Source organism: Antrostomus carolinensis, unplaced genomic scaffold (assembly GCF_000700745.2).
Source record: "Antrostomus carolinensis isolate BGI_N321 unplaced genomic scaffold, ASM70074v2 scaffold37638, whole genome shotgun sequence".
In the NCBI taxonomy this organism is placed as follows: domain Eukaryota; kingdom Metazoa; phylum Chordata; class Aves; order Caprimulgiformes; family Caprimulgidae; genus Antrostomus; species Antrostomus carolinensis.
In genome coordinates this window covers 32,247-56,465 of record NW_010332977.1, presented here as the reverse complement: position 1 = coordinate 56,465, position 24,219 = coordinate 32,247, and the positions used below count along the sequence as shown (strand labels likewise).

The 24,219-nt window shown below is 38.4% G+C and overlaps 1 protein-coding gene across 1 annotated transcript in view; it reads left to right on the top strand.

Annotated features, from left to right (window-relative positions):
• Positions 1-21,704: 21,704 nt before the first annotated feature.
• Positions 21,705-24,219, top strand: part of LOC104529413 (unconventional myosin-Ie) — a gene marked incomplete at its 3' end in the record, with an annotated part of 33,829 nt that continues 31,314 nt past the window's right edge. The window contains exon 1 of the mRNA XM_029086422.1: positions 21,705-21,800. Coding sequence (XP_028942255.1) covers positions 21,705-21,800 — 96 coding nt within the window. The remainder of the gene's footprint in view (positions 21,801-24,219) is intronic.

The window sequence follows — 24,219 nt, the reverse complement described above, 5'->3', positions numbered from 1 at the left end:
AAAAAATCTTCCAACTATACGGTGTTTCTGTCTGGCCAAAACATAAAATGTAATAAAACACAGTAGCATGTTCAACAGCAAAGCTAGTGATTCATACTCTATGTGTTTGTTTAGGTTTATATTGTGTGCATGCTTGTTTCTTTCTAGTTTTGACCTCTCTAATGGTTTATGGCTGCATTGTGTATGTTGGAGCACTTCTTCAGAAAACAGTAATGTGTGCAGAATGTTACCCAAATGCAGCTTTTGCAGCTGAAGACTGAACACGTGATTGTGTATATATGTATATATATCTTAAGCATTTTTCTCATAATTTCTTTTGCCTTCCAGAATTGCTTTTTTCGTCCCCCATGCATAACTAGCTTGTTGTGAAGGAAATGGGGTGACAATGCTATTAGTAGTTTAACTAGTTTGCAGCCACTTTTTCTTAACTTGAGAGGATAACTTTCCCCAGTGTTGGCCTTGTCTCAAAGCACTGCTGCATATGTGGAATGGGGGAAGCTGAAACAAGCTTTTTAGACCCTTTGTGATAGCTAGCCAGTGAAATGTTAAGCTTTTACTGAGTTCACAGTGAAGTCTTAATAATATTCTCATCGTATCATGGAAAGTATATTTCTTTGCTTGAAACACTAAGAAGTTGCACATCTTTTTTGGAGAATTCTTCTCAGCTCCTTTTGTAATATTTTAAAATATTTTTCCTTCATAAATACCAGTTTAATCTCTTCTCAGTTTTAGGAGTTAGTGTGAAAGTGACATCCATGTAAATGGTTCTGCATTGCTCTAAATTGTATCAAAGAATAAAGGTTTTTGTACTTTTCTATTTGCAATTTCAGCATAATGACTCAGAAATACCTGCAGTACTTAAATTTGCCTTCTAATATAGTATGCTTGTATTACTAATGTATAGATAGAGAACATGTAAATAAACATCTTCAGAGCTACAGAAGAATCCTTTATATCAATAAAACCTAATTAGTTTTAGTTGTTGCATCTGATGAAGAAGGGAGCAAAAAGGCAAGAGGCAGTCTTTCCTCCGAAGTTCCTGGCTCTTGCGCTCCCTTAGCCAAGGACCCTGGGTAACCCTAGGAGTGGACTTACTGTAGTTACAGAGCTCTCACATGGATTAGTGTAGTTCTGCTGACAGAAACTAGCCTGGGATCTTGCTTACTGTGAGGGCATGTACGTTGTCAGATTTTTGCTTACCCTTTGCTTCTGATGTTTGCCACAGTACCTGGCTTATAAATGACAAATTGATCTGCTTTTCTCTCCAGTTTCCTAGAACACTGTTGTAATGCAATACTTCAGGCTGCCTTTTTTTAAGAAGCTGGGTGATGTGTGGCTAGTGGAAAACATTAAGAGTTGTGTTAGAAAGGGGCTTTGCACCTGATTAAAATGGGTTTTGTTCTGGGAGTTAACAGTGCAGGACTAGGAGTAAAATCAAAGAAGCAGTTAGATCTGGGAAGAGTGTGTGTGTGTCTCTGTTTTATAAAATAAGGACTTGGAAAATAGTTCAGTCCCTCTGCAAAAAACAGAAATCACCAGGTGTAGCCTTTGGCAAGAAAAGGGTTGCCTTGCGTTATTGTTAGCTTTTTTTGAATGAATCTGCTTTGTAGTATCTAAAGTCTCACCTTGAATATGAGACACAAAGATTTACATCAGTGTAAAAGGATAAACCTTTTGGGGAGAATCATATAAAGATTCTCTTATACATTTTTCTCATCTGTACTCACTGTACTAAGGAGCTTTTCTGGTCGATTCTGGTCACTAGCCAAGTCACCAGCATTCCTATTACTCCTGTGGAAGTGTCTTTTTTTTTTTTAACTGCTTATCTATGGGTTGCTTGCCAATTCTTGAAACCACTGTTGTATGTTGTTTGGCTTTTTTTATTTCTACTCCCTGGCTGTAAAAGTATTTACAAATAACAGAAATATGGCAGAAAGTAAACAATAATTTTCTCTGTCTTAAGATCAGAACTGAGAGCTGTCTCTTACTCTGAGAAGTCACTGAGCTTACCTAATCGTTAGGACTCTTGTGCAATCGTAGCCTCCTGGTGCACACCTGGAGGAGCTTGGGTGTGAGCAGCTGTGTTTTAGTCAGACCTTCCTGGGCTCAATTCAGTCTTTCCCATCTTTTGCTCCCTTCCCCCACGTTCCTTAGATGCCGATCACTGTCCTGCCCAGGAAGTACGGCTATCGCCCATCTCCTGACTCATCCTCACCTTCTAGCTTTCCTGTCTCCACCTACTGATTTCCTCCCTTTCTTCTACCTTTGCATCTTTAAAAATGCAAATATCCCTTGGGGACACCAGGTGTACAGTCGTGTCCTGGCAGTGCATGGATCTGTTCTCTCTGCTTGACTAAGTCATTACTGCATTAGAAGGTTTCCTAGTCTAAAGCTTTTTCACATGCTGAACCTTACAGGTGTGTTCTGCCTATTTTATTAAATATGCTTCATACAAATGTGTAAGTGGCTTTGGAGTCTTGACTGCTTCATGTACAACAGCGAGTACATCTAAGCTCAAGATGACTTAATGTAAATAGCTTAGGAAGGAGGGTGTTGTCAAGTATCTTTTTCCAAAGACATAGTGACATTTGATTTGCATTAAAACCATTGGTGGATTGCATTCATAAACTGTAAAGTGTATTTCTAAATAAAATTTCTGAATTGAATTCTTTTTTAATTGAAACTGAACATGCTTTTTTAAACAAAGCCAATGCAAGAGCTGCCAAGGAAAGCAGTATTAGTAGTTCGAGCATGAGTCAAAGTTATCATCAGAAGTGATGCTTATTGGGAAGCATACTTAAGAGGTGCTTTTAAGTATGAAGAATTACCTACTGATATAACTTACTAAATTAAACAACTAAATGTGAGTCTTTAAAGTTAAAGCCAGATGGTAGCAGATTTCGAGCATGCTTCCTCATCAATACCATTCAGGAACTGTAAAAAGGGCTATAAAGCAGGTCTGATGCTCTGCTCTCCTGTCATTTGGGTGATTCTTCAGCTGCCAGAAAGGTCTCTGTTGAAAGCTACTGCTGGCTGTCTGGGGAACAGTGCAAAAGGTGATGGTTTTATACCCTTGGGGTGGAATGATGATAGATCTTTCTTCATCAAAAAAAAGTAATGCAAGTGGTTTACACAAAAGCATGTGCTTCTAGAAGCTGTTTTGATGCTTTGTTCAGCAATCTGAAGTCTAAATAGGAGGTTTTTGTTGGCATCCTTCAAACAAGACTAGCAGTCTTGTAGTGACTAGCTGCACTTGTCCCTGGACAGGAAGTGTGAGGGGTTTTTTCCTTGCCAGCTCAGAACCACTCACTGAATCACCTTCATCAGCTGAGCCTGAGTCTGTAACCAGTTCTTGGTCAGCCTTGTCTAATTTAAGTGTTGAAGTCATGATCAGGTCTGAACAATGCAGCCTGTTGTCCTTTATAAAATGTGTCAAATATTCTGAACACTCAGGATTTTAAACCTTTCATGCTTGTCTCTTATGAAATAATATGCTGCCAGATGTTTGATCCTGCACCTAGGACAGTCTTCTGTTTTCAATTTGACATTCCACAGCATTTGTGAGGCTTTACATCCTAGGCAGTTTACCAGTGCACGCTGTATCTTTTGCAGTGATTTATGTTGAATGTTGCTAATAGCAGAAATGCAGAAAGATGGAAGTTGGGACCTCTTGTCAGTAGTATATTTGCAGTGCCAAGCAGTAGTCGAGAACTTGTCTCATCTTGTTTTGGTTTTTTCCTGCCTCAGAGGATACAAGTCTGCACAAATGCCTAAGTGCTTCCAAATCTGCTTTTGCAGTAACTCTTAACCCTGTGTTATTCCCAACTTTGTAAGGTATGCTGATACAAATTGTATTTGAATTTCCTCTAACAAATGCTGCCAACACATAACTCTGTTGGGTTGTGACCCCTGTACGCTCTGATAGTTTATTTGATATGAAAGTACTATTGGTTTGGGGGGGTCAGTGGGAAGATTCCAAGGATGGAAGTATGCCTGGGTATTGTAAACATGTGTGTGTACAGTATTAGCATTCTGTTAGCTGTTGGGCTTTGAGCTGTTGTAGTGGTTCTGGCATGTACTGAACACCTTTTGATCACTTATGTTTTGGACTATCTTACTGCAGATGTTTTGATATATGAACTGGAAAATACTTCATTTGCTAAGTGAAAACAGTGTTCTTGAGGCATATTGGAGGAGTACTTTAAACATTATCTTAAAGTTCATTTCATGGTACTCAAAAGCAAGAGCATACTTTAAGTTTGAGTAGTTTTTTTTTCTTTCAATGTTTGAAAAGAATTTGTCTGTTTATCAATCATGAAAGAATTTGTTTTCCTGTACTGCATCCTCAGCTGTATTCAGTACATACCTAAGAAAAGGAAATGTGCAGAAATATTTATAACAGTAATTGAAACCAGTCATACTTACAGTCCAGATGTACCTAAATCACATTGGGGATTTCAGATTTGGTGAGATTAATTCTGGAAAGGATATAAAGCTACAAAACCACCCATCCTTGCTTTCTGAGCACAGAGGTACTAGCTGTCCACATAGTCTGAATTAATAAATAATTCTACTGTATCTTCTGGTAAGGCAAATGAAACATAGATTTTTGCATAATTATTTCTGCTGTCTTGGTATTGGCACTTACAAATTGCTGTCTAAATATAGATTGTGTTTTTGAAGAAATTAGTGATGGGATGCGATCATCTAGGGGAAAAAACTGTTTAGTCGTGGGGAATCTATCATTGTATTAGACTCTTGTATCATATTCAGTTCTAGAATTTTTGTTGATTATTGATAGTACAGTTTTCACGGAAGCAATTTAGACTGGCACAGTACTTCTACCAGGAAACTTCTGATATCTTGCCTACCATAAAGTGAATTAAATATTTGGATACTGTGGAAACTGATGTATTACAAAGCATAATTTTATTACATATATCTTCTATACCATATAATATCCTGCCGACATTGTTCTTGTGTAAACTTGATTAGTTCCTGAATTCTGAATTGCCTTAATCCATTAAAACAAATATTTGGCTTTACCAATTAAAATACAGTAGTCCCACTAAGAGCAGAGTTACTTCAGCTAGATGGTTTTTTTCTCCACTTATAAACTGTGCCTTATGCACAGTCATGTTTTCAGGACTTCATGCTGTATTGTTGGTAGTCTCCAAAGCTTTTTTCAGTGCTTCCCCTTGACTTTAAATATATGCTGGGAGCTACTATCTTGGTCAATAATTGCTAGATTTGGCAAACCAAAGATTCCTACAAAAACATTCTGGTCTTTACAGTGGACGAGTCAAAATAACTTCTCAGGGTAGGGCAATTCGGGTGTTTTCAGTTTTTGAGGGTATCCTTAGCTGTTCTTTGTGTAACCTGCAAGATGTGTTGGCCCTGGTGGAAGGGGAAGTATAGGCCTACTCTTACACAGTAGCAGCTGAAACCTGCTGAGATGTCTGGCAAAACATGCATAAAACTATCCTGAATCGTATCAAAACTGTTAGCCATTTACTTGCTCTGCAGTGGCTGTTGGCTTTGCAAAGCATCTCGTCCCTGTAAGGACCCAAATCCCATTCTGTTGGTGATCCTAAGTTATAGGAATAGACTATCAGCAAATAAACTTTGCTTTTAAAGTTGGAGTTGCTGTAACTTCTACAGGGTATGCTATTTGCTGTGTGATTTTGAAGATCAATTAGGCTTGACACAGGGGAGAAAACACAACTAATGTTGCTTGTAACAAATGAAGGTCCTGTTTATGATACTGCTTATCTTTAGGGAGGTCTGATTTGAGATTTGACCTTTAATGAGCAAAAACTTTAGTTCCATTTAAGGCAGAGTTGTGTGGGGGGAAGGGAGAATGACTTCATTGTAGGAGAAGCCACTGCTTTTGCTATTTTGCTGTGTTGCAGTTGTTTTTTTGTCTCAGTGTTAGGTTGTAACCATAAAGTTCAAGGCATGATCAGATGAGAGGTTAGGGATGGGTCTTCAGCAGAGCAACTCAGATTAGAAGTGCACCTAACCAAGTGAAAGAGGACTTGTCAGTGCCTGAGTACCCAGTATGCGAGATATATGTTGAGTACCTGTTTCTAGCAACTAAGTTTGGCTTCTTAAGCAGCTTAGATAGTTGTCTATAACTGTCACTCTTGTTTTATAGCACTATGTAATAATATATATCTGCATGGCAGTAAAGGATTAGATCCAATGTACTGGGGAAAATAAGAATTTTCCTGGTTTGATATTGCTTTAAATAATAATTAAATCAGCATATATGATGCCATGTGGTAACAAAACTTACATTTGATACAACTGAAATGGGTTCTGTTGCGGTTTAAAAAGATACATATGATAATGGACATTAATCTGTTCTAGTTTAAAGCAGCCTTGAAACACACAGAGTATGTATTCTCTACAGAACATACTATGGTCTCCACTGACCTTGGCCTCAGTCTCAGGACTAAGTTTAATGAAGTGTGTGAGCCTACAAGTGGTTAAACTTAAGTAGCACACAGTAGTAGGAAACTGATTAATTATTTCATGAAGATAGTACTATTGATAACTGACAGCTTTAATATTGAAAAGAATAGTTAGTTTACCAATTCCTAGTGTCAATTACCCAGCTGATTTCTGGAGAAGTCTTAAAGTTGTTCTCATGAGTACTACTCTTTAAAGCTTTTCTAGTGGTAAATAGGAATTCTGGTTCCAGGACTCTTAATGCCTGAAATACCAGCACACCCAGTCCACAGAGACCTGATCTCAATATGCAGAAGTTGTTAGTGACCAGCAGTGGTTTCTTCCTGTAGTTTACTTCGTGTTTTTATTCTTGGTTCATTCTAGGAACACTTGAGAGGAAACAGAAGAACAGTGGCTACTTATTCCCGTATTTGGTATTGTTCTAGACAAAATGAACATCCTTCACTAAGAGGAGTGATGCAGTGTTTCTGGACAATCTAACCTTCCTCAGGCCATGGGTTAATCTTGACAGGGTGACATTTGGTCTGTCTTCTTTGTAGAAGAGTACAGTGCAGTTTTCTATATGGAGTTATAGTGATGTTAAGCAGTTAGGTGGCACTAATGGGATGAATTAAGATAAGTGGGCCTGCATCTTCACAATGCTGAAAGCTTGTCTTCACATAGTTAAAAGTCCTTGTTCCATTGATCTATACATTAGTAATGGTATATTTTAAATGATAAAGAATTTGAATTAGTGGAGTTTACGAATTACTTTTAGTGAAATGAACACTCAGCATTTAATTGCTGATAGTGGAAGAGAAGAATAATTAGGACATCAATGTCTGTTGCACCTCCTAACTTGCTCCTTGTTTTTTTTCTTGAGACCTGTACTTGGATGGGCTCATGTTGTATTCTGTATTCCCAGAATGGATTTGGGGGTATTGGGGGAACCCTAAGCCCTAAACCTGATTTCTTATACAGTCACTAATAAACCCATAGAGAGAAATAAGCAAATGCAATGTACTTGAGAAAAGCATTGCGATCGCCAGAAATGTACTCCCTGCTTCTTACTGAAATAGCTAGCTGCTTTGCCTGCTGCCTACCATTCACCAGTAAAAATACAAATTAGTTCTGTGACAACAGACTTTGATCTTTAGTTTAGGAGTCCTGAGCTTGAGCACTTCTTGTTCTTAAGTGTCACAATCTGTACTCAGACTAAATAAAGTTTAGCTGCATGTGTCAGACTACCTAAAATTAAGTCATTGTGGATACAGTCTTGACAGAACTAAAAAGTTCCAATTCGGGATAAGAAGGGAATGTCTGTCCCACCCAGAAGAGCAGAACACAATGCAAAATTCTAAATCCCTGTTTCAGTGACATAGTATAAGTTTATAGACTTAAACAACATTTTTTCTAGCACTGAGAGTTTATTTTGTGGAAAGGAATTTAAGAGGTGTTTATTCTGAAAACAGCCTTAACTGTGTGAAAGTCGACAAGTGCTGAAGCAAGTATATTTGGGCTGTATTGACAGTACAGCCTGTACCCTTAGTGTATAGGCAGATCCTTCATAAACCTTTCACCATCACTAAGGATGTTCTGATGAATCTGTTTTGAAGGTAGTAGTTTGAATGTAATAGAGAAGCATGTTGTTACCACAATTAATGAATTAGTCATGAATAAGTCTGACACACCTCGAGAGTGTTTGCCTCCTGAAATCATGCTTTCTTTTGTTCAGATAATTTCTTAATGATACAGGCTGAGGCATTTTTGCACCTGAGACCAGTAGGTAACTTTTTCACTTGACTTGTCCAGTACATGGGTCTCTTCCCAGACTAGAATACATTTAAAATTGAACAAGCAGTTGGCAGGCCAATCCTGCTACTATATGGGAGGATTTCTCTTTGTGCTGAGTGTGGCTAGAGTATGGCCTGGGGCTGTAAGGGACAAAGCAAGCTGAACTGCTCCCATCAGTTTGATTGTAACCTGCCTGTTGTGCTTTGTACTGGATCTCTGATACTCAAGAACAGTATAATAGCTTGTAACTTAGTATGAGGGGAAAAGAGGCTTTGATTAAAAATACCAGTGGTGACTTTCTACTGTTCTAGAATACACTTAAGACTTTAGGGAGTTCTTCCTGGTCTGCACTTCAAAGCATGTAGCTGGGGAGTCAGTAATTGGGATGTTAACTACCTGTTGTGAGGTAACTATGGTTGTGAATTTTCTGTCTGAGGCAGACAGTATTTTGGAAGAATATCCATTTTTATTTCAAAATTATTTTACCTGAGGACTACAATTAGATCTTGAAATTAGAAGTCAAGATTATTGGGCTGTTTTTTTTCCCCAGGGCTTTAAAAGTGTTTTGTAATTCTGCTCTTTGCAGAGTAGTAGGCTAATTACAAAATACTAATCCTGTTGCTGTTTGCTCATTGAGTGTGCAGGTGTACAAACAGGAAAAGAAAAAAAAACAAAACCAAAGGGGAAGTTAATATCATATGATTGCCAAAACAAAAAAAACCCCAATTCAGTAGCTAAAATTATGTTCAAGCTGCTAACAGGATATGGTGAACAATGAAAAATGTTTGTTCTGTGGCTCAATGTGTCCTTTTAGGGCTTGTTTTGCAATTATTCTTGACCAATTGAAACTCTTGAGGTGGGTAGAAGTTTACATCATTTAAATGAACCCACTTACTTTTTTCAGCATGGTATCTCAATGAGATGCCTAGTCACTTGTTTTTCATTCTTGTTTTTTTTTTTTTTTTTAAGACTTAAGAATATACTCAAGAACTAAAACTAGTTGTTTTCTTAAGTCAGGGCATGTCAGGACATCTAAGTATTAGAACTGGCAGGTGGGGGGAGTACTTTCTGTCATTCTATCCATTTGCTACTGTAGCTGTAATAAAACATACTATTTTTCCCCTTTATTCCTGTTCCTGTCTTCCAGTCTCTGGTGTGACAGTGTACGAGAACCTCACTGAAGTGCTAAAGCTGTGCAGAGCTCTGTGATCACTCTTTCTGTGGATGTAGTTTTGTTGTGGTGCTATTTTAATAAGGAAGTACTGAGGAACATATCTAAGGAGCATATAGATGCTAACAGCTGCTGCCGTCTCTGTGTTGTGGTGCTCTTCTAGGAGCTGAAATAACCTACAGTGTGTGAGAGGACTGGAATCCTCTGCTGGTTTTGACAGACAGTGTATCCAAACTACATTGTGCCCTCTGTGATGCAGGTATGACTTAGTCTGCAACAGGCTGAGTGACAGATCCTACTTTTTCAGATAGGAAAGAGATTAAAGGAATACAACTAAGAGGGAATGGTGGAATGGTCTGGGTTGGCAAGGTGGTGGCAGCCTAGTCTGAACCAGGCAAGCTGCTTCCAATTTTGATGTGAAGTTCTGCTCCTTCAGTTCTACCTTAGTACTCATTCCATCTGTTTATAAGCCTTCAATATTGCTGAGGAAACTGGTTCAGTCTAATATCTTCTCTGATTCTAACCTTGTACAGGAAACCTGTGCTTGTCTTCATTCCTGTTGGTCCATGTGACTGAAAATCGGCCTGACTCTGGTCTTACCTCTTGGCTTCTGCAGTGGTCTTCCACAAGCTTTCCCTTCTACATCTTTAACTTTCAGCAAGCTTTTACAGAGGTCCTCTGTCTTCAACTGCAAATCTGAAAGGGCATGCTCCTCTTTTTTACAGACTTGCAGTGTGATTTTGGGGTTTGTTCCTTAAATGTTACCTGTATTAGTATGTAATGTAGTGTATAAGTTATGTCTTTACTAGTAGTTCTGAACAGGTTTAACCTTGCCCAGACAATGGTTCTTAAATGGTTTGTGTAAACACTGAAACATTTTTCTGATTCCTTTTAAAGTTTTCTATGGCAGCACATACTAAAGGGAAATGTGAAATGAAACGCATTGTATAAAGGAAAAGAAGTTATATTTTGTGCTTTGCAAAAAGGTGTTGGAGAGGCAAATGGAGGTACAAATGTTATCTTCCTTCATGAGCCTGGTTTATATAAATAAGTCATGTTATTACTTAAATGCCTGTATATAAAACGTGTGACCTTAAGAGTAGATTAAAAATTAATTTTTATCTTAATAGTACTCCTTACAGTTACTGCTACAGGGTGTTGGAGAATTTTTAAGAGTGCAATAAAATAGATACACTACTCAAATTGTGCGGTGGTGCTAAATTGGCAAAACACCCTAAAGGATGAATCTCTAATAGGAATCCATGGAATAGCTGGTGTTAAATATTGCCTGCATATCACAGACCACAAGTGTGTGTTAAAAGATAAAGGAAAGCCCTTCTGTCATGCTAACTATTACTGTGGGATTTAAAATGGAGAGTATTTTTTTCGAAGCTGCTGTCAGCACTTCCTAAAAGCAATACAGCTACTTTAGAACTGCACTTTAGAGTTAAAAAAATCCCAACCTGTTCTTGAAGACCGTGGCGCCTTTAATCACTACAAATAGCAGAAACCACTTTGACGCTTTATTTGAAAGGTTTTGTCCCTTTTGATAGCCCTTCTGCCGAACCAATGGGCCATTCCTGACTCATCAATGACTAAATGACTAGTCTTTGTCTCTTTAGAAACTTGGGCTTTACCTGATGCCCTCCCGTGCAAACACGGTGTAAATCGGCCCTTGCTAAACACTGAGATTTGACAGGAGCAAATTCTAAAGCAAGGTAGCTGCAGGCTGCCTCCTGTTCTTTCTTGCTGAGTTTCAGCGGCAACGACGATTCTGGCAGCCAGACGTTGCACAAGGAGTATGCAGTGCATATCTAATGGTCTGCTTCTTTAACCTACAGATTTGAAGAGGTGCTTTCATTAACTGTCCGAGGCATGCTTAGCTGCACAACATAGGGTTTTGGTTTTTTTTCATACAGTTCTGTTTAGCATTTTGTAGGGGAAAGAAAAAGGCACAAGTGGAGAGCTGGGACCGTTAAAGATCACATGCCTGATGTGTGCTGTGTTTTTCCACTATTGCTTCACTAGATGATACATAGAACTGTGCATGTTACAGGAACCTTGTAGAAAACAAGCTTTTCTCGGTTACTACAAATAAACCAAAGCATGTAATGGCATCAGCGGGGGTTTTGAGAGTGGGAGTGTGAATCCCAAACCTACATCACTAAACGACCAGCATTGCAGCTTCAAATCCTACCTCATTTGCTGAAATGGTGAAAGCATTCCATGCCTTGTGCCTTTATCCACTTTTCCATCCTGTGCTTTCAGGATAGCATGCTGCCCTCAAGTCACCTCCATGGGGGTGAACGGCCCCCGCGATGGGCAGCAGTACCATAGCCAGTAGCTTTAGAAGCAGTAGGAGCTGACAGGGATGTGAACTGTGTACTCTCACCTAACTTCACTCCTGGCCTACAGCTACTTCTAAATGCTAGAGCGATGTGAGGAAATGTGTGTTAAAATCTAACTGTTTTTCACTAAATTAAACTGAAGGTAAATCAATAGACATCTGGAATTACAGAATGAGATTCTATGGTACTGCATATGAAACTTAAAGATTTAATAAGAAAGTGTAAAGAGGTTTATTCATTTACATATTTAAAAACTTGACTAGATGAGGCATTTTAGTGCATGCAGGCTTTTTATGTGCATGTTTCTGCATTTAAATGCAATACAACCTACAGGAGAGGCATTTTGTATTGCTTTTATTATAAACACTTTACAAATTTTACTAAAGAACAGTTTTTAGTGTGTTCTCTTTTATTTTGAAAAACCTAAAGAAAAACCCTGAAGCTTTCCATCGTTAGCATAGGCGCTTCTAATAGCTTTCATTAAGTGGATGTATTAACAATGAAGTGAGTCTGAAGTACTAAAAATTCGATTGTCAATAGGAAAATAGCAAAGACTTGCAAATTTGGTCAGTTGCTGGCAATCTTTAACTTGCTTAAAAAAAAAAAAATCCTGTTTGTGTGATGAGTTACTCTGGTCTTGTTGGATTTGGTCTTAATGGACTTAGTTTTGTTGATATTCTTTTGTGTGTGTTTGTGAAAGATTGCCTTTGAAGCTCCAGTTCCATAAGCAATGAAGCAGATGTCCTTCATTTCAGTGTGGTAGATTAGATGGAATCTATAACTTAAGGTTTCAGCTGATCTTCCAAAATCTGGAATGTGCAGACAAGGAGGAAAACTTCCTCTTAAAAAATAAAAAAAAAATTAAAGAACTCTATCTGTAAAAACTGATAGTCTGCCTCAGAATGGTCTTCCTTGTAGTCCTTTGCAGGGACTTTTATTGATAATTTCCTTATAGTTCCTTTGCAGGGACAAACATTTTTAATTGGCTTAGACGCTTTTCAAAGAAGCAAGGGGGGAATGGCTTTCTTTTCAACAAAACCTAACTAGGCATAAGTAAAACTGGGAAAATAGGTTGGCAAGTTACTTACAAATGTCTGGATATTTCATGGTGGTTTGTTCTTTTTTAATTATGTGTTCATAATTAGAATGATTTTGTTTTTGAAAGTCTTAATGAGTTTAAGTATTTTAGGTGTTGAATAATTCATGCTAAATTTTGTTTACACATTGTTTATGGCACCAAAGAACCTCAAGCAACGGTAAAAAAGACCACATTCCTTTATTCATAATTATTCTCTGGTTAATAACAACATTTAGACAAAACTATCTTGGCAAAATCTTACCTATGTTTATGTAAAGGCTGGTGCTATGCTGAGCCTCAGCACTGCCTTATGAGGGCTCCCCAAATATTTCCCGTTCCTGGAATTTTTTTTTTTTATTCCAAGGAAAAATGTTCCAACACACTTTAAGTTTGTTTCCAGTTTGTCTTTTTCTTTTTTGTAAGGGCCCATTTCTTTATTTTCAGGTTTGTATGGATGCAAAGACCAAGTACAAGCAGCTTGACTACAAAATGAGCTGTTCTGGAGTGTTTTTTAGGTTTATTCCTAGAGGGTAAAGTGATGTTTGTCCTTAAGAAACTGTCTGAGTGCTGTCATCTTCTGACTGTGCTAGAGTGATGCTTCATGGTAGTATCAAGGAATAGCTTTGTTTTTTATAAATAATCATAAAGTCCAGTAGCTGACACTGGTCACAAGGAATTGTCTGGGATTACATAGAGGAAAAAATCTCACCCAAAATTGCTTGGAAGAACTTGGCTGCCGAGTTCATATCTAAATCTTTTTTTTTTTTTTTTCAAAGGAAGAAAATAGATTTTAATGAAAATAGTCTCATAAATGTAGAAATGTGTACTGCATCAGTGCCTCGGCATCTTTTCATGAGTATTCAAATGTCATAGGTCAGTGCTCCAAAAGTTATGGCCTGGACTTAAAATTCTTTGTCATCTGAGAATCTCAGATAGTCATATTGTCATGAAATTTAGGGAAAACAGCAAATATGCAATAGTAAAGAAAGGGCAGTAGTTGTGGTCTTTGTTGCTGCACTTACCTATCTTTCTGAAGTAGTAGAAGGCTGAAAGTCTGCCCTGCTTCTTAGCCAGGACTTGGAGCTGCCGTTCTGAACCATTCTCAAGAACCAGCTGACCTATGGATGTCTGCTGCTTCAGAAACCAAAGGTCAACTGAGGCAGGAAAAAGTATTGCTCGCAGGAGAAAGGGGCAAAACCAGGCAGCTGTGTAGTAGCAGAATTAGAGATTGATCTCGGACAGTATGAAGATGAAATAAAGTGCTAAGCTGAACTCTAACAGGTACCTGTTCACTGAGTATCTCTGTCCATCTGCATGCTTTGCTCGTGATGATGGTGCACAGCTGAGGGGTGTGTGGCAGAATACACCCTTACTGGCCTGGTACAGGCTAAAGGTGTAGCTACTAGAATTACACTTAGATCACATTTTTAGCACACCACTTTAAATTGTATTTGTTTTCAGCAAGATAGAGTCGAAGGAAGCATTTATAGCATGGTTGAAAGACCTTGAGCCGCTCCTGTGGTCCTGACAAGGGTCACAAGGAATATGTTGCTTAGCAAGCTGACGTGTAAGTTTGGGGGAAAGCTACTTGAGTGCAAGTTTGTTTTTTGAGCCAGAACTTTATTTTTAAAGGACCACAAATCTTGGCTTTAATATAGCATGTAGGCAAAGGTAAAGCTGCCTCTAAGGGCTTCAACAGTGTAATGAATTGCAGTAGCTCAAAGGTAAAGGATATTGACAATCTGAGCATTTGGTTTGTGTCCAGGTTGTTCAGAGGTGGAGGGAAAGAAACAGTATTCACCTAACAGCTGTCTTCTCTGAATCAGAATGCTATGCTTAGATGAAAAGTCATTCAGCTGGTTTCAGTTTACATTTAAAATTAGTTTTTTAGTTTATGTGGATTTGAATGAGCCCAGAAGTTGAAAGCAAGGTACATCACCAGCATGTAAGTTTAATGTGGTTTTGTGTTAAAGCCCTGCAAGCCAAAGTCTTCAGCCATAGTTTAATATCTGAGACTTAAGGTTTTTTCTTTATTCCCTCCTCCCTCCAATTTTGAAAACTTGGTATTTAACTTGAATTTCACCAATTCTGAGTGTTCATTATGAAGCTTAGCATGTTGCTTAAGATGATAAAAGCTAGCTAGGCTTCTGTTTTGGAGACAAGTTGCTAAACTGTTTTACTGGTAAGGAATATAAGCAAGTAGCTGGATTATTCATGTTTAAACTTACCTAACAAGAGAAGTTTTTTGAAGATTTAAATGAGATCTACAAGTTGATAGAGATACACATGATGGCATTGAAGGGAACCTAATATAGAATGTAAAATCATGCTGAATTGGGGCTTCAGTTTTTGGATGCTTTGCATCTTTTCACAATACTTGAGTGTTCAAATAAAAAAACCCTTCAGTTAAATGAGGTGTCTTCAACAGAGAAAATGTTATTAATTTTCTGTTAGGAAGCCAAGGTCAGACATAGAAATGGAAAACTAAAGGGGAAAGAAAATGCAGCATTTCACTGCGCCACTACAGAGATTCTTTTAAATAAAATTAGGGTATCTTGTCTGCAGTGATTTGCAGCAGTTTTCTTCAAAACTGGTACTTAGCTTTTCACTTGATTTCCCTTTAACAGAAATAGTTTGAAACCTATGTATATTTATGATGCTGATACTGAATTATAAGGTGTTACAGGCATTTAAATTTGATCTTCTGCATAATTTGCAAAATCAGTGATAAAGTTACAGGTTTTGTGAAGCAGCAGCAATTTAAGCCTACTGGAGTGCATTTAGAGCTGCTTTGGCTGGCATCTCTGCTCAATGCATAACCATCCCAATACAGCATCTGTGAGACTGAATCTGATATGTATCCTGATAGTATCAGTCTCTTGTAGCAAATGTATGAAGAAGGCTAGTTTGCAAATGAACTTGTTCACACATCTGGTAAAAGCCTATAGTTACGAAGAAAGCTAGATGTCTAAATTAGTTTTCAGTTAGCTCTCTTGTTCCAGTAATAATTTGAATGCTAGATAGTAACATTAAACATTCTAAGATATTAAAAAAAAAAATTGGGGGGGTGGGGCAGAGAATAGCTGTTTCTCTGCTAAAAGCTTTTGTAGACTAATAGGAACTAGCACTTTACCTCCCAAGTGAATTTCTGCCCACAGTTAATGAAACAAAGGTTTTGCAGATACAGGGATCATACACATGCATTGGTGCAGCCTGTATAATATCCATAAAGACCCAGTCTCCTAGTGTTGAAAGTTATATTAAAAAATGTTGGGCCCAACGCTTCTTTTACATAATTCAACTAATAATCGTGGTGTTCCACTAGAGTAGAATGAACTCTTCATATTCCAAATTAATTTCCGTGCTTCCACCTTTTTGGGGCATCAACTTCCTTGGCAGAATGCAGTGAGCTGCTTAGCCAGTGGAGACATGTATATTCACTTTTAGTTTTAATTTGTTGGGTGCCTTGTGAATTATTGTGGAATATGGAAGTGTAAAGAGCCAGGATATGAGCTTAATAAAAATGAGAGTAAATAATTTGAAGCATGGGATCTGATGGGAAGAAGATACAACAGCCTTATGCAATCTTAAGCAGGCTGGGTTATTCAGAAAAACGTTCAAAGAATAGCATTCTCCTCATATTGACTAGGAAGATGCTGTCATAAAAGCCAGTGAAGTAAAACACTTTCATTAAATGAAAGTAAGCCAATTATTCTATACAACCAAAGTATTATATGCTGTATTTCTAATGTAGTTTCTTAGAGCTACCCTAGGCTGAATAATCAATTAGAAAATTAGTACAATGGCAAATATTTATTCATAATGTGCATGTGGAGGCTAATCTGGTTATGAGAGTATGTTATGGATGCTCAGTGGAACCTGCATGCCCTGGCATAGTGTAATTATTGGTTAAAATAAAAATCAAACCCTAACAAAGGATGAATGAACCTGTACATGCAACTGTCCCCTGACTGTTAAACACTTCCATTATCCATTGGCTAAGTTCCCACTTTTGTATTTTTCCTTTGAGTAGCTTTTCCTGTTGTCACCTTGTACTTTGCAGATGAAAGCTCTCTTTGCCCCTGGATCTTTAGATTTGGTCCCTACATGCATAACTGAAAACCTGGAGTGGGCTGCAAAGTTTTAACATCCTTACTGTAGCATGGGGGGAGGAATTGGGCTCAGACTGGCGGGCACCGTGCTTGCTGATGGGCCTCCTGGGAGCTCTTGAATGCCCACGCTCCTAAGCTGCAGTGTAGTTGTGCAGCCATCCTCAACCATTCTGCTGGAAGCAAATAATAAACACTTTGCAGATCAGGCCAGAGATGAACGTACAGCTGAGAAAGTGAAGTAGCATCTGTTTGAGTTTTCTACACAGTACATGAAATTCATCAGGTCTGATGTATACTGCTTTCCACAAGACTGCTTCCTGTTGCTTTTTGATTAATAGCAGCTTTTTGGGAGTTGATGTCAACTTGCAGATTTTGTCCATTGGAAAGATGTGTAACTAATTCCTGAGATGGAATGCTAAAAGGAATTCTTGTTTGTATTTATGTAATTATTAAACAAGGAAGCATTTGTATCTGTGTGCCCTGAAATAAATATTAAGGTTGGAATCTTTTAAAGAGTTAAATTAAAGGTTTAATCAGTGTATCAAATGCTTTATCTACCACAGTGTCTGAAGTAAAATCTGATTCCTTGCGTGAATAGCAAAACATGAAAGCTAATAAAAAGGAATTTGTGGGTTGAGCCACATGTGTCTTGCCACCCAGGTGTCAGCTCCACTGTAGGTGAGTGAACACCACTCCCTGAGCCTTTCCCCTGTTGCTCTGAGTCAGTAGTGCTGAGGTAAACAGGAAGCTGCTGTAGTCCTGCAGCTTTTACTCTGTTTACTCAGCACTCTGTAAAATTAAAAAAAAACCATAAAGCAATTTTTACTTAGAATCTCCCCCACTGTGCAGCTCCTCCTGTCCCCCCCCTCGTCCAGCCCCTGTCACCAGTGAGAGGAGTTGACAACTCACATGTGAAATGGGGATGTTGGTGGGGGGGAGCACTCCTGCTTCTCCCTAGGTGAGCAATAAAAGCTTTTCTGTTCTTCACTGCATGTCCCACCTCTGTCCATTGCTGCAGGACTCTGCTTCCTAGGCTTCTCCTTGGTCAGGTCCTCGCCCCAGTACAGTGACCTGTATGGAAATTGAGTCACCTGAGCTCTATGTCTGAACACAATCCAGGGTTAGTTTATGCAACTCTTTAATTCAACATGAAAGTAGATATTCTTGGAGCGACCTAATTGGGGAAAATCCCAGATAAACCTAACACTATATCTTGAAATTCTGTAAGCATGACTTTGGCAAGTGAGCTCTCTATCATGGGGCACCAGCCTGGTACAGCACAGCAGCGATTATCTTGTACTGCACTGCTCCTCTCGGCTGAAACAACACTATGCACACAGGAGGGCACATCCCAGTTACAATAGTTGGGAAGATCAAAGTAAATATCTCAAAAATAGATTAATGTTAAACCAACAACCATTCCAGTGCACACGTTAAGAAATGAGTGGTTGACTATGTGTTGTCTTTTTGGCATCTGAGCAGTTAAATGTTACAACTCTGTGTTATACTAATAAAGTTTTGTGGTGTCAGCACAAAGGTGCTTTTTGGTACATACTGTTGAAAAACCAAAGTTGGCCGCAGTTATCTGCTGTGTTGCCACTTTTGCTGTTGTATCATCCCTGTTGCAATAAAGAGTGTTTTTCTTTAGCCTGAACTGCCCCGGGCATGTGACTACATGACAATCTCCACTCTAGAAAAAAAAAACCAAACCAACCCAACAACTTTATATTCCCTCTGGTTTGTAAATAAGTTCAAAAATTGGCTGTGTTTATACCTAAAGGAGGAAAAAAGAAACCAAGAGAGACTCAACTGTAGTTTTTCAAAATTATTTGAAATTTGGGTGTGATTCAGGGGCATGATTTAGCTCATGCACTTATTTTATAAATCAGTTTTTCCATTTTTGCAGAATTGCTACATACTTCTACTCAACTAGATGAAGCTGTTGGCACAGAAACATCTAGTTTGATATTCTTGATTAAAAACAGCAGTAATAAAACGAGGTCCATGCTAGTTTCTATAATGTGCCCAACCTGTTGTATTCTTACTCACAGTTCATTGGTATTTGATAAGATGAGGATAAATACGCCCAACAAAACTGTAGTTGTTCAGTAATTTATTGAGAAGAAGATAGTATAGTTTCATGTGTAGAACCAGTTTAATTCCAATGTGATGTGATAACACATGCCAGCAGTAATAATTGGTTTGTATCCAGAGGTCTTACAAATATGTCACCTGTGTACAAGAGCTGGTACACTGTATTAAAACTGGATTGTTCAGGCAGTAAAAAAATGCTGTTTGTAGGTCAGAGTTCAACACCCAAGAACCTTAAAAAAGGCATATTGAGGTAAAATTTTAGAATGCATAAAAAGGATAAAAAAATAACACTGAAGCTGTTACACTGCAGGTACAGTTCATCCTTCTGTAGGATGTACACTGGGCACAGTCTTAAAAACAGGATTGATAAAAGCAATCCTGGTCTAAGCAGTAAAGGTCATTGCAGGGTGAGGAGGGCCGTCATGACATTTGGGATTGTTACTCATGCAGACCTCCTCCCCTCCATCAGTTATTTTAGCAAAGCTTGGGGAAGGTGTGAATTGCAGTAGCTGATGGGACTTGTGCGGGGCCGGGTGAGTGCCCTGTCCTGGCCATCGCCCTGTCCCGCTGCTGCGGCTTCAATTTGGGGGCCGCTTGGGCACTTTTGCATGAACTGCTTTGCTATTGATTAAACAGGTAACAGACAGGTACTTCTTCTTCATCTTCTAAAAGTGGTGGACTGCAGATTGAAAACGAATAACTAGATTTTGATTATTCTGATTGCATTAAGCTTTGTCAATTATTTAGTATTTTCAATTGAAATAATGAGCGTGTGCTGATGCAGATTAGAAAAAAAAAAAGAACCTGAATTCCTCAGGAGTCTGGGAAAATAAGTTATGACATAAGTTTAACCTATGTAATGTGTTAAAATGTGTAGAAATATATTATGATCTTAATGAAAAATTGAAGGAAAAGTCTAATTGGTAGACACATAGTTCTTAATCCAAATAATATTTCCTTGCAGTACAATACACTGTTTAAGATGTTTACTATATTATGTAAAAATTTCCTTTAGTAAAGTTATTTCAATTAAATTACGTGCTGAAAAGTAAATGTTTTATAACAAGAGAATAACATTACAGGTAACAAAGTTTTATGCCAAATTAAAGGAAAGATTCAAAACTGTAATAGTTTGGCATCTCTTTGTCATGCTTTGTGATTACTGGCGGTATTGCTATTGGGCATGTTTTTCAAAGATAAATCATGGTTTATTGGGATGTAACTAAAAATAAGAGCTATAAGTATTTTCTTTTATAGTATAGTATCTTCCTGCTTATAACTAAACCACTGAACTGATTATATAAACATTTCTTGTTGGGAGTGAGGTATTTTCAGTCATTTGAAAGTGCTAGTGATGTAATTGGAAATTGATTCAGTAGATGCAGGCAGTGGATTTGTTGTAACTGATACTGTTGAGTTGCAATGGAGTAGTAAACAAATGGTGTTTTAACAAGAGCAGGTTTATTCCCTGGAAATTCTACAAATACTATAATAATTTCTATATCTTTCTTTACTACTTGCAAAAATGTATTGATTTATCCTTTTATCCTTCAGTGTTGTCTTGTTGATGTATCAATTTAAATACCAAGTAATTCAGAAACATTGCAATCCTCTTAATTTTCTATTCTATATAGATAAAAAGAAGCAAAACCTGCAGCTAAAAATAAGGTTAAAGTAATTCTTTTTCTTGATATTTGCAAGTACTCTGAATCTGGTAGACTTTTGTGGGAGGACTGTGTCTACAGAAAGGGAAATCACGACAGAAGGAACAGGTAGCATTAAAATCCACTATTAGCAAGTATTTGATCCTCTTCCGTAGATAACAAAGAAAAATTTTTACCCCCCCCCCCCCCCCCCGCAGTAATTTTATATGCATTAGTGAAATAGCAAAGGCAGAACCTCAGGTGCCAAAGGAGTGAGTGATCGCAGTTATCTACTGGTTGTGCTATTAAATGCACGCTCGTATGCCAGGTGGTTAGATCTGAGGGGATGCTGCAGCCATCCTCTCATCAAGAATCAAGACCTCTGGATCTTTGTGGAAAATAGAGCAGTGTGATACAGGGAGGTGATATGTGGAGAGTCTGGGCTAACCAGCCATTAAACTGCTTTCACCAGCTAACTCGGTGAACTGCAGAATCGATGTGTCCTTAGTCTGCTGATGGGAACAGCTATCCTTGAATTGTCATTGTAAAAGGGTAATTGGAGGCTCCAAGAGTAGTCGGACTGCACAGTGAGGTTGTTTTCCAATAAAACACTCTGTCACAAAATCAAGCAGAGGTACTGCTGGGGACAGACTTTAACCTTAAATTCTCAGGTTAATGTCTTGGCAGTATCAGTCTAATGAGGAAACAAATACCCTAATTTTACCATGAAGCAAAAGGGTTGGTAGAAGGGGGAAAGAAAGAGCCACTTCCAGCTGCTGTTCATGTGCAGCGCTATGAAGAGGGCGGTGACTGAGCAGAAAGGAATTCACTGGTGTGATTGCAGCCTGTGAGCATGGTTTGGTGCTGAAGCCTGAGATTCCAAAAGCTGGGAGACAGAGCAGGGAAATGAGCACCGACATCAGCTAGAACAGGACGTGGCTGGGATGGCATTATTACTTTCTCCAAAAACTTCAGCTGGTACCAATATAGCGTGTACCACACAGCATCAAAATGCTGTCTTCTAGCAGTGCCTACGGGAGACACTGGCCCATGTGTAGAGCTTCTGAGTCACGCTGTTCTGAGATTCCTCTCTCTGGAAACCAGATGGTAGGCTCCCAGTTGACTTCAGTTGATTCTTTAGTTTCAGGATGATCAAGGAAAAATATTTTCAGTTTGATGCTATAGGAGAGGCAGTGGCACTTTACTGATTGAGTTTCAAACTACATATTTCAATTAAAGACCATAGTAATATTTTTTGTAAATGTGACACACAGAGGAAGACTCAGAATAAATTCATCATAGACAAATTGTTTTCTGTTGTTTTAAAAAACAAACAAACAAACCAAAACAAACCAACCAAACAAAAAAAATTCTTTTTCCCAAAGGGGTCGAGGAGACTTTGAGGGCATTGCAGCTCTGGAAAATCTTGTGTTCTTTGGCCTCTGAGATCCCAGATGCTATGTAGCATTTTGTGGAATGCGGTATGCAAATAATCTCAGAGCATGTCTTTGCCGGGGAGATATCAGGAGGAGGAACCAGCACCCATTCTTTGTTTGCATTGATGGTGAAGGAGGGAAGAAAAAATTAACGTATGCGAATATGTGCCAATATTGCACAGGTTCCAAAATGAATTCTAATACTCTGTGGAACTCTGATAGCAAGTTTGAGTTAAAATACATAGTATTTTGTAGTATTACATGTAAGATGTATGATTGCACAAATCCTTTTGAAACCTGTTTTTAATGCAGAAGAGTGACAGATAGAAAAGCTTTGTTATACATTAAGGACTGAGTCAGCCAAGGTGAAGTTTGTTGGGATTGTTCTCTTGCATTTCCTTAACTTGCACAATAAGTATATACAGTTGCAAACTGCATATACAATTTACAGATGAAGAATGAGTGTTTATGGATGCTCACTAACATCACTCAGTGAAACAGTTGGAATGGGGGGGGTGTGTGTGTGTGTATATTTATATATATATACACACACACACACACACACACTCGTTGACTAATTGTTGCTATTGCAAGGCCTATTCTTAATCCACCACAGTTACAGGAAATTTTGCTACTCATGCCATGAGGAGCAAGTCAAACTTAGAACTGCTCAATAAATCAAGTAAGGCAGTTACCATCTAAGGGAAAGTCAACCATATTAAGTAGTTAACTGTATTGCGTTTCCTTGAGAAGATTATTTCTTGGAACACTAGGCCACAGCCACCCAAAAAGCCATGGGATAAGCAAACATGAACTTACAGTTCATTAACTACTTTCTGGTATCTGCCCACTGTCTCTGTAAGTCAAAAACTTACATGCAGTAGCATGATCTGCTCGTAAGTGCATTCCCGTCCTTATTTTGTTCTGTTGAGTAGCTGTGCCTTTTTAAAAATGTTAGTGAATATTAATACTGATGCAATACACGATCCTCACAGTCAAACACTGAAGTAACTTTTATTTTGGTAATGTTCTGTTATTTTACAAGAATGCTGATGTCTTTCCTGACTGCTGAAAATAAGCATAATGTGTATAACCTGCAGACACCTCGCGTTCCCGTAACTTGTGTTACAAGCATTTGCGTTTGCTATGCAGGGCAGCGGGCTCTAGTTTCCGTCTCTTCTCCCCTTCTCCTGGCCCCAGCCGCACTGGCCTTGGCTGCGGGGAAGTAGAGCCGTGGTGCTCCCTGGCTCCAGAGCCCGGAGCAGGAGGTGACAGTGGGGAGCTGCCCCATGGCCAGGCCCTGCTGGCACAGGCAGCACCTGCACAGGAGCTGGTGCCAGCAAGTGTCTGGGCAACTGGGATCTCCCACAGCTTGTAGCAGCTCTGGAGTCAGTTTTTCTAGTCACACTGGGCTGAATCCGCCCCTGTCTGAGAGCAAACAGTGAGAACTGATGAATTTTCCCCCCAGAAATCTTTTTCTCGATATTTTATTTCCCTAGCTGTGGTTTTTAGGATATTAACCTGCTAGTAGTTTCCATTCCTTAATACATTTTTGGTATTTTTAGTTCTTTGCATAAAATGTCTGTCCTGCTGTTAGATGCTCAATATTTTTGCTTTGTTATTTCCTTAAAGCACTGCTTTTTGTCTCCCTTAATGTTTCCCTCATGTTAAATTTAAATAATTTGCTTTTTATCTTTGTCTGTATAGCTGCTTCTTCTGTCTTCCCTTAATTTCCTTTCTGATATATGGTCACATCATTGCAGCCAATATCTCTGTTTTTTCTAACATTAGATATCCAAGAGCTATTTTGGAGCACTTTTGTCTACTATGGCTTCTCAGTTTTGATTATCCATGTCAAGGACCAAAATTCACATTGAATATTTCTGCAATATTCTCTGCTGAGAACAGCAGGCACTTTCACTTTATAGAAATATGTGAAAGATTCCTGTAAATGGATTATAAAAGTTTGCTATTTTGGTGGATGATATAATTGCAAAAAAATATTTTTTTCTTTTATTTTTAGATGGAAAAACTGATACAAATTTGTATGAGACTACTGATATGCCTCCGTTGGTAGAAGCATTGATGTC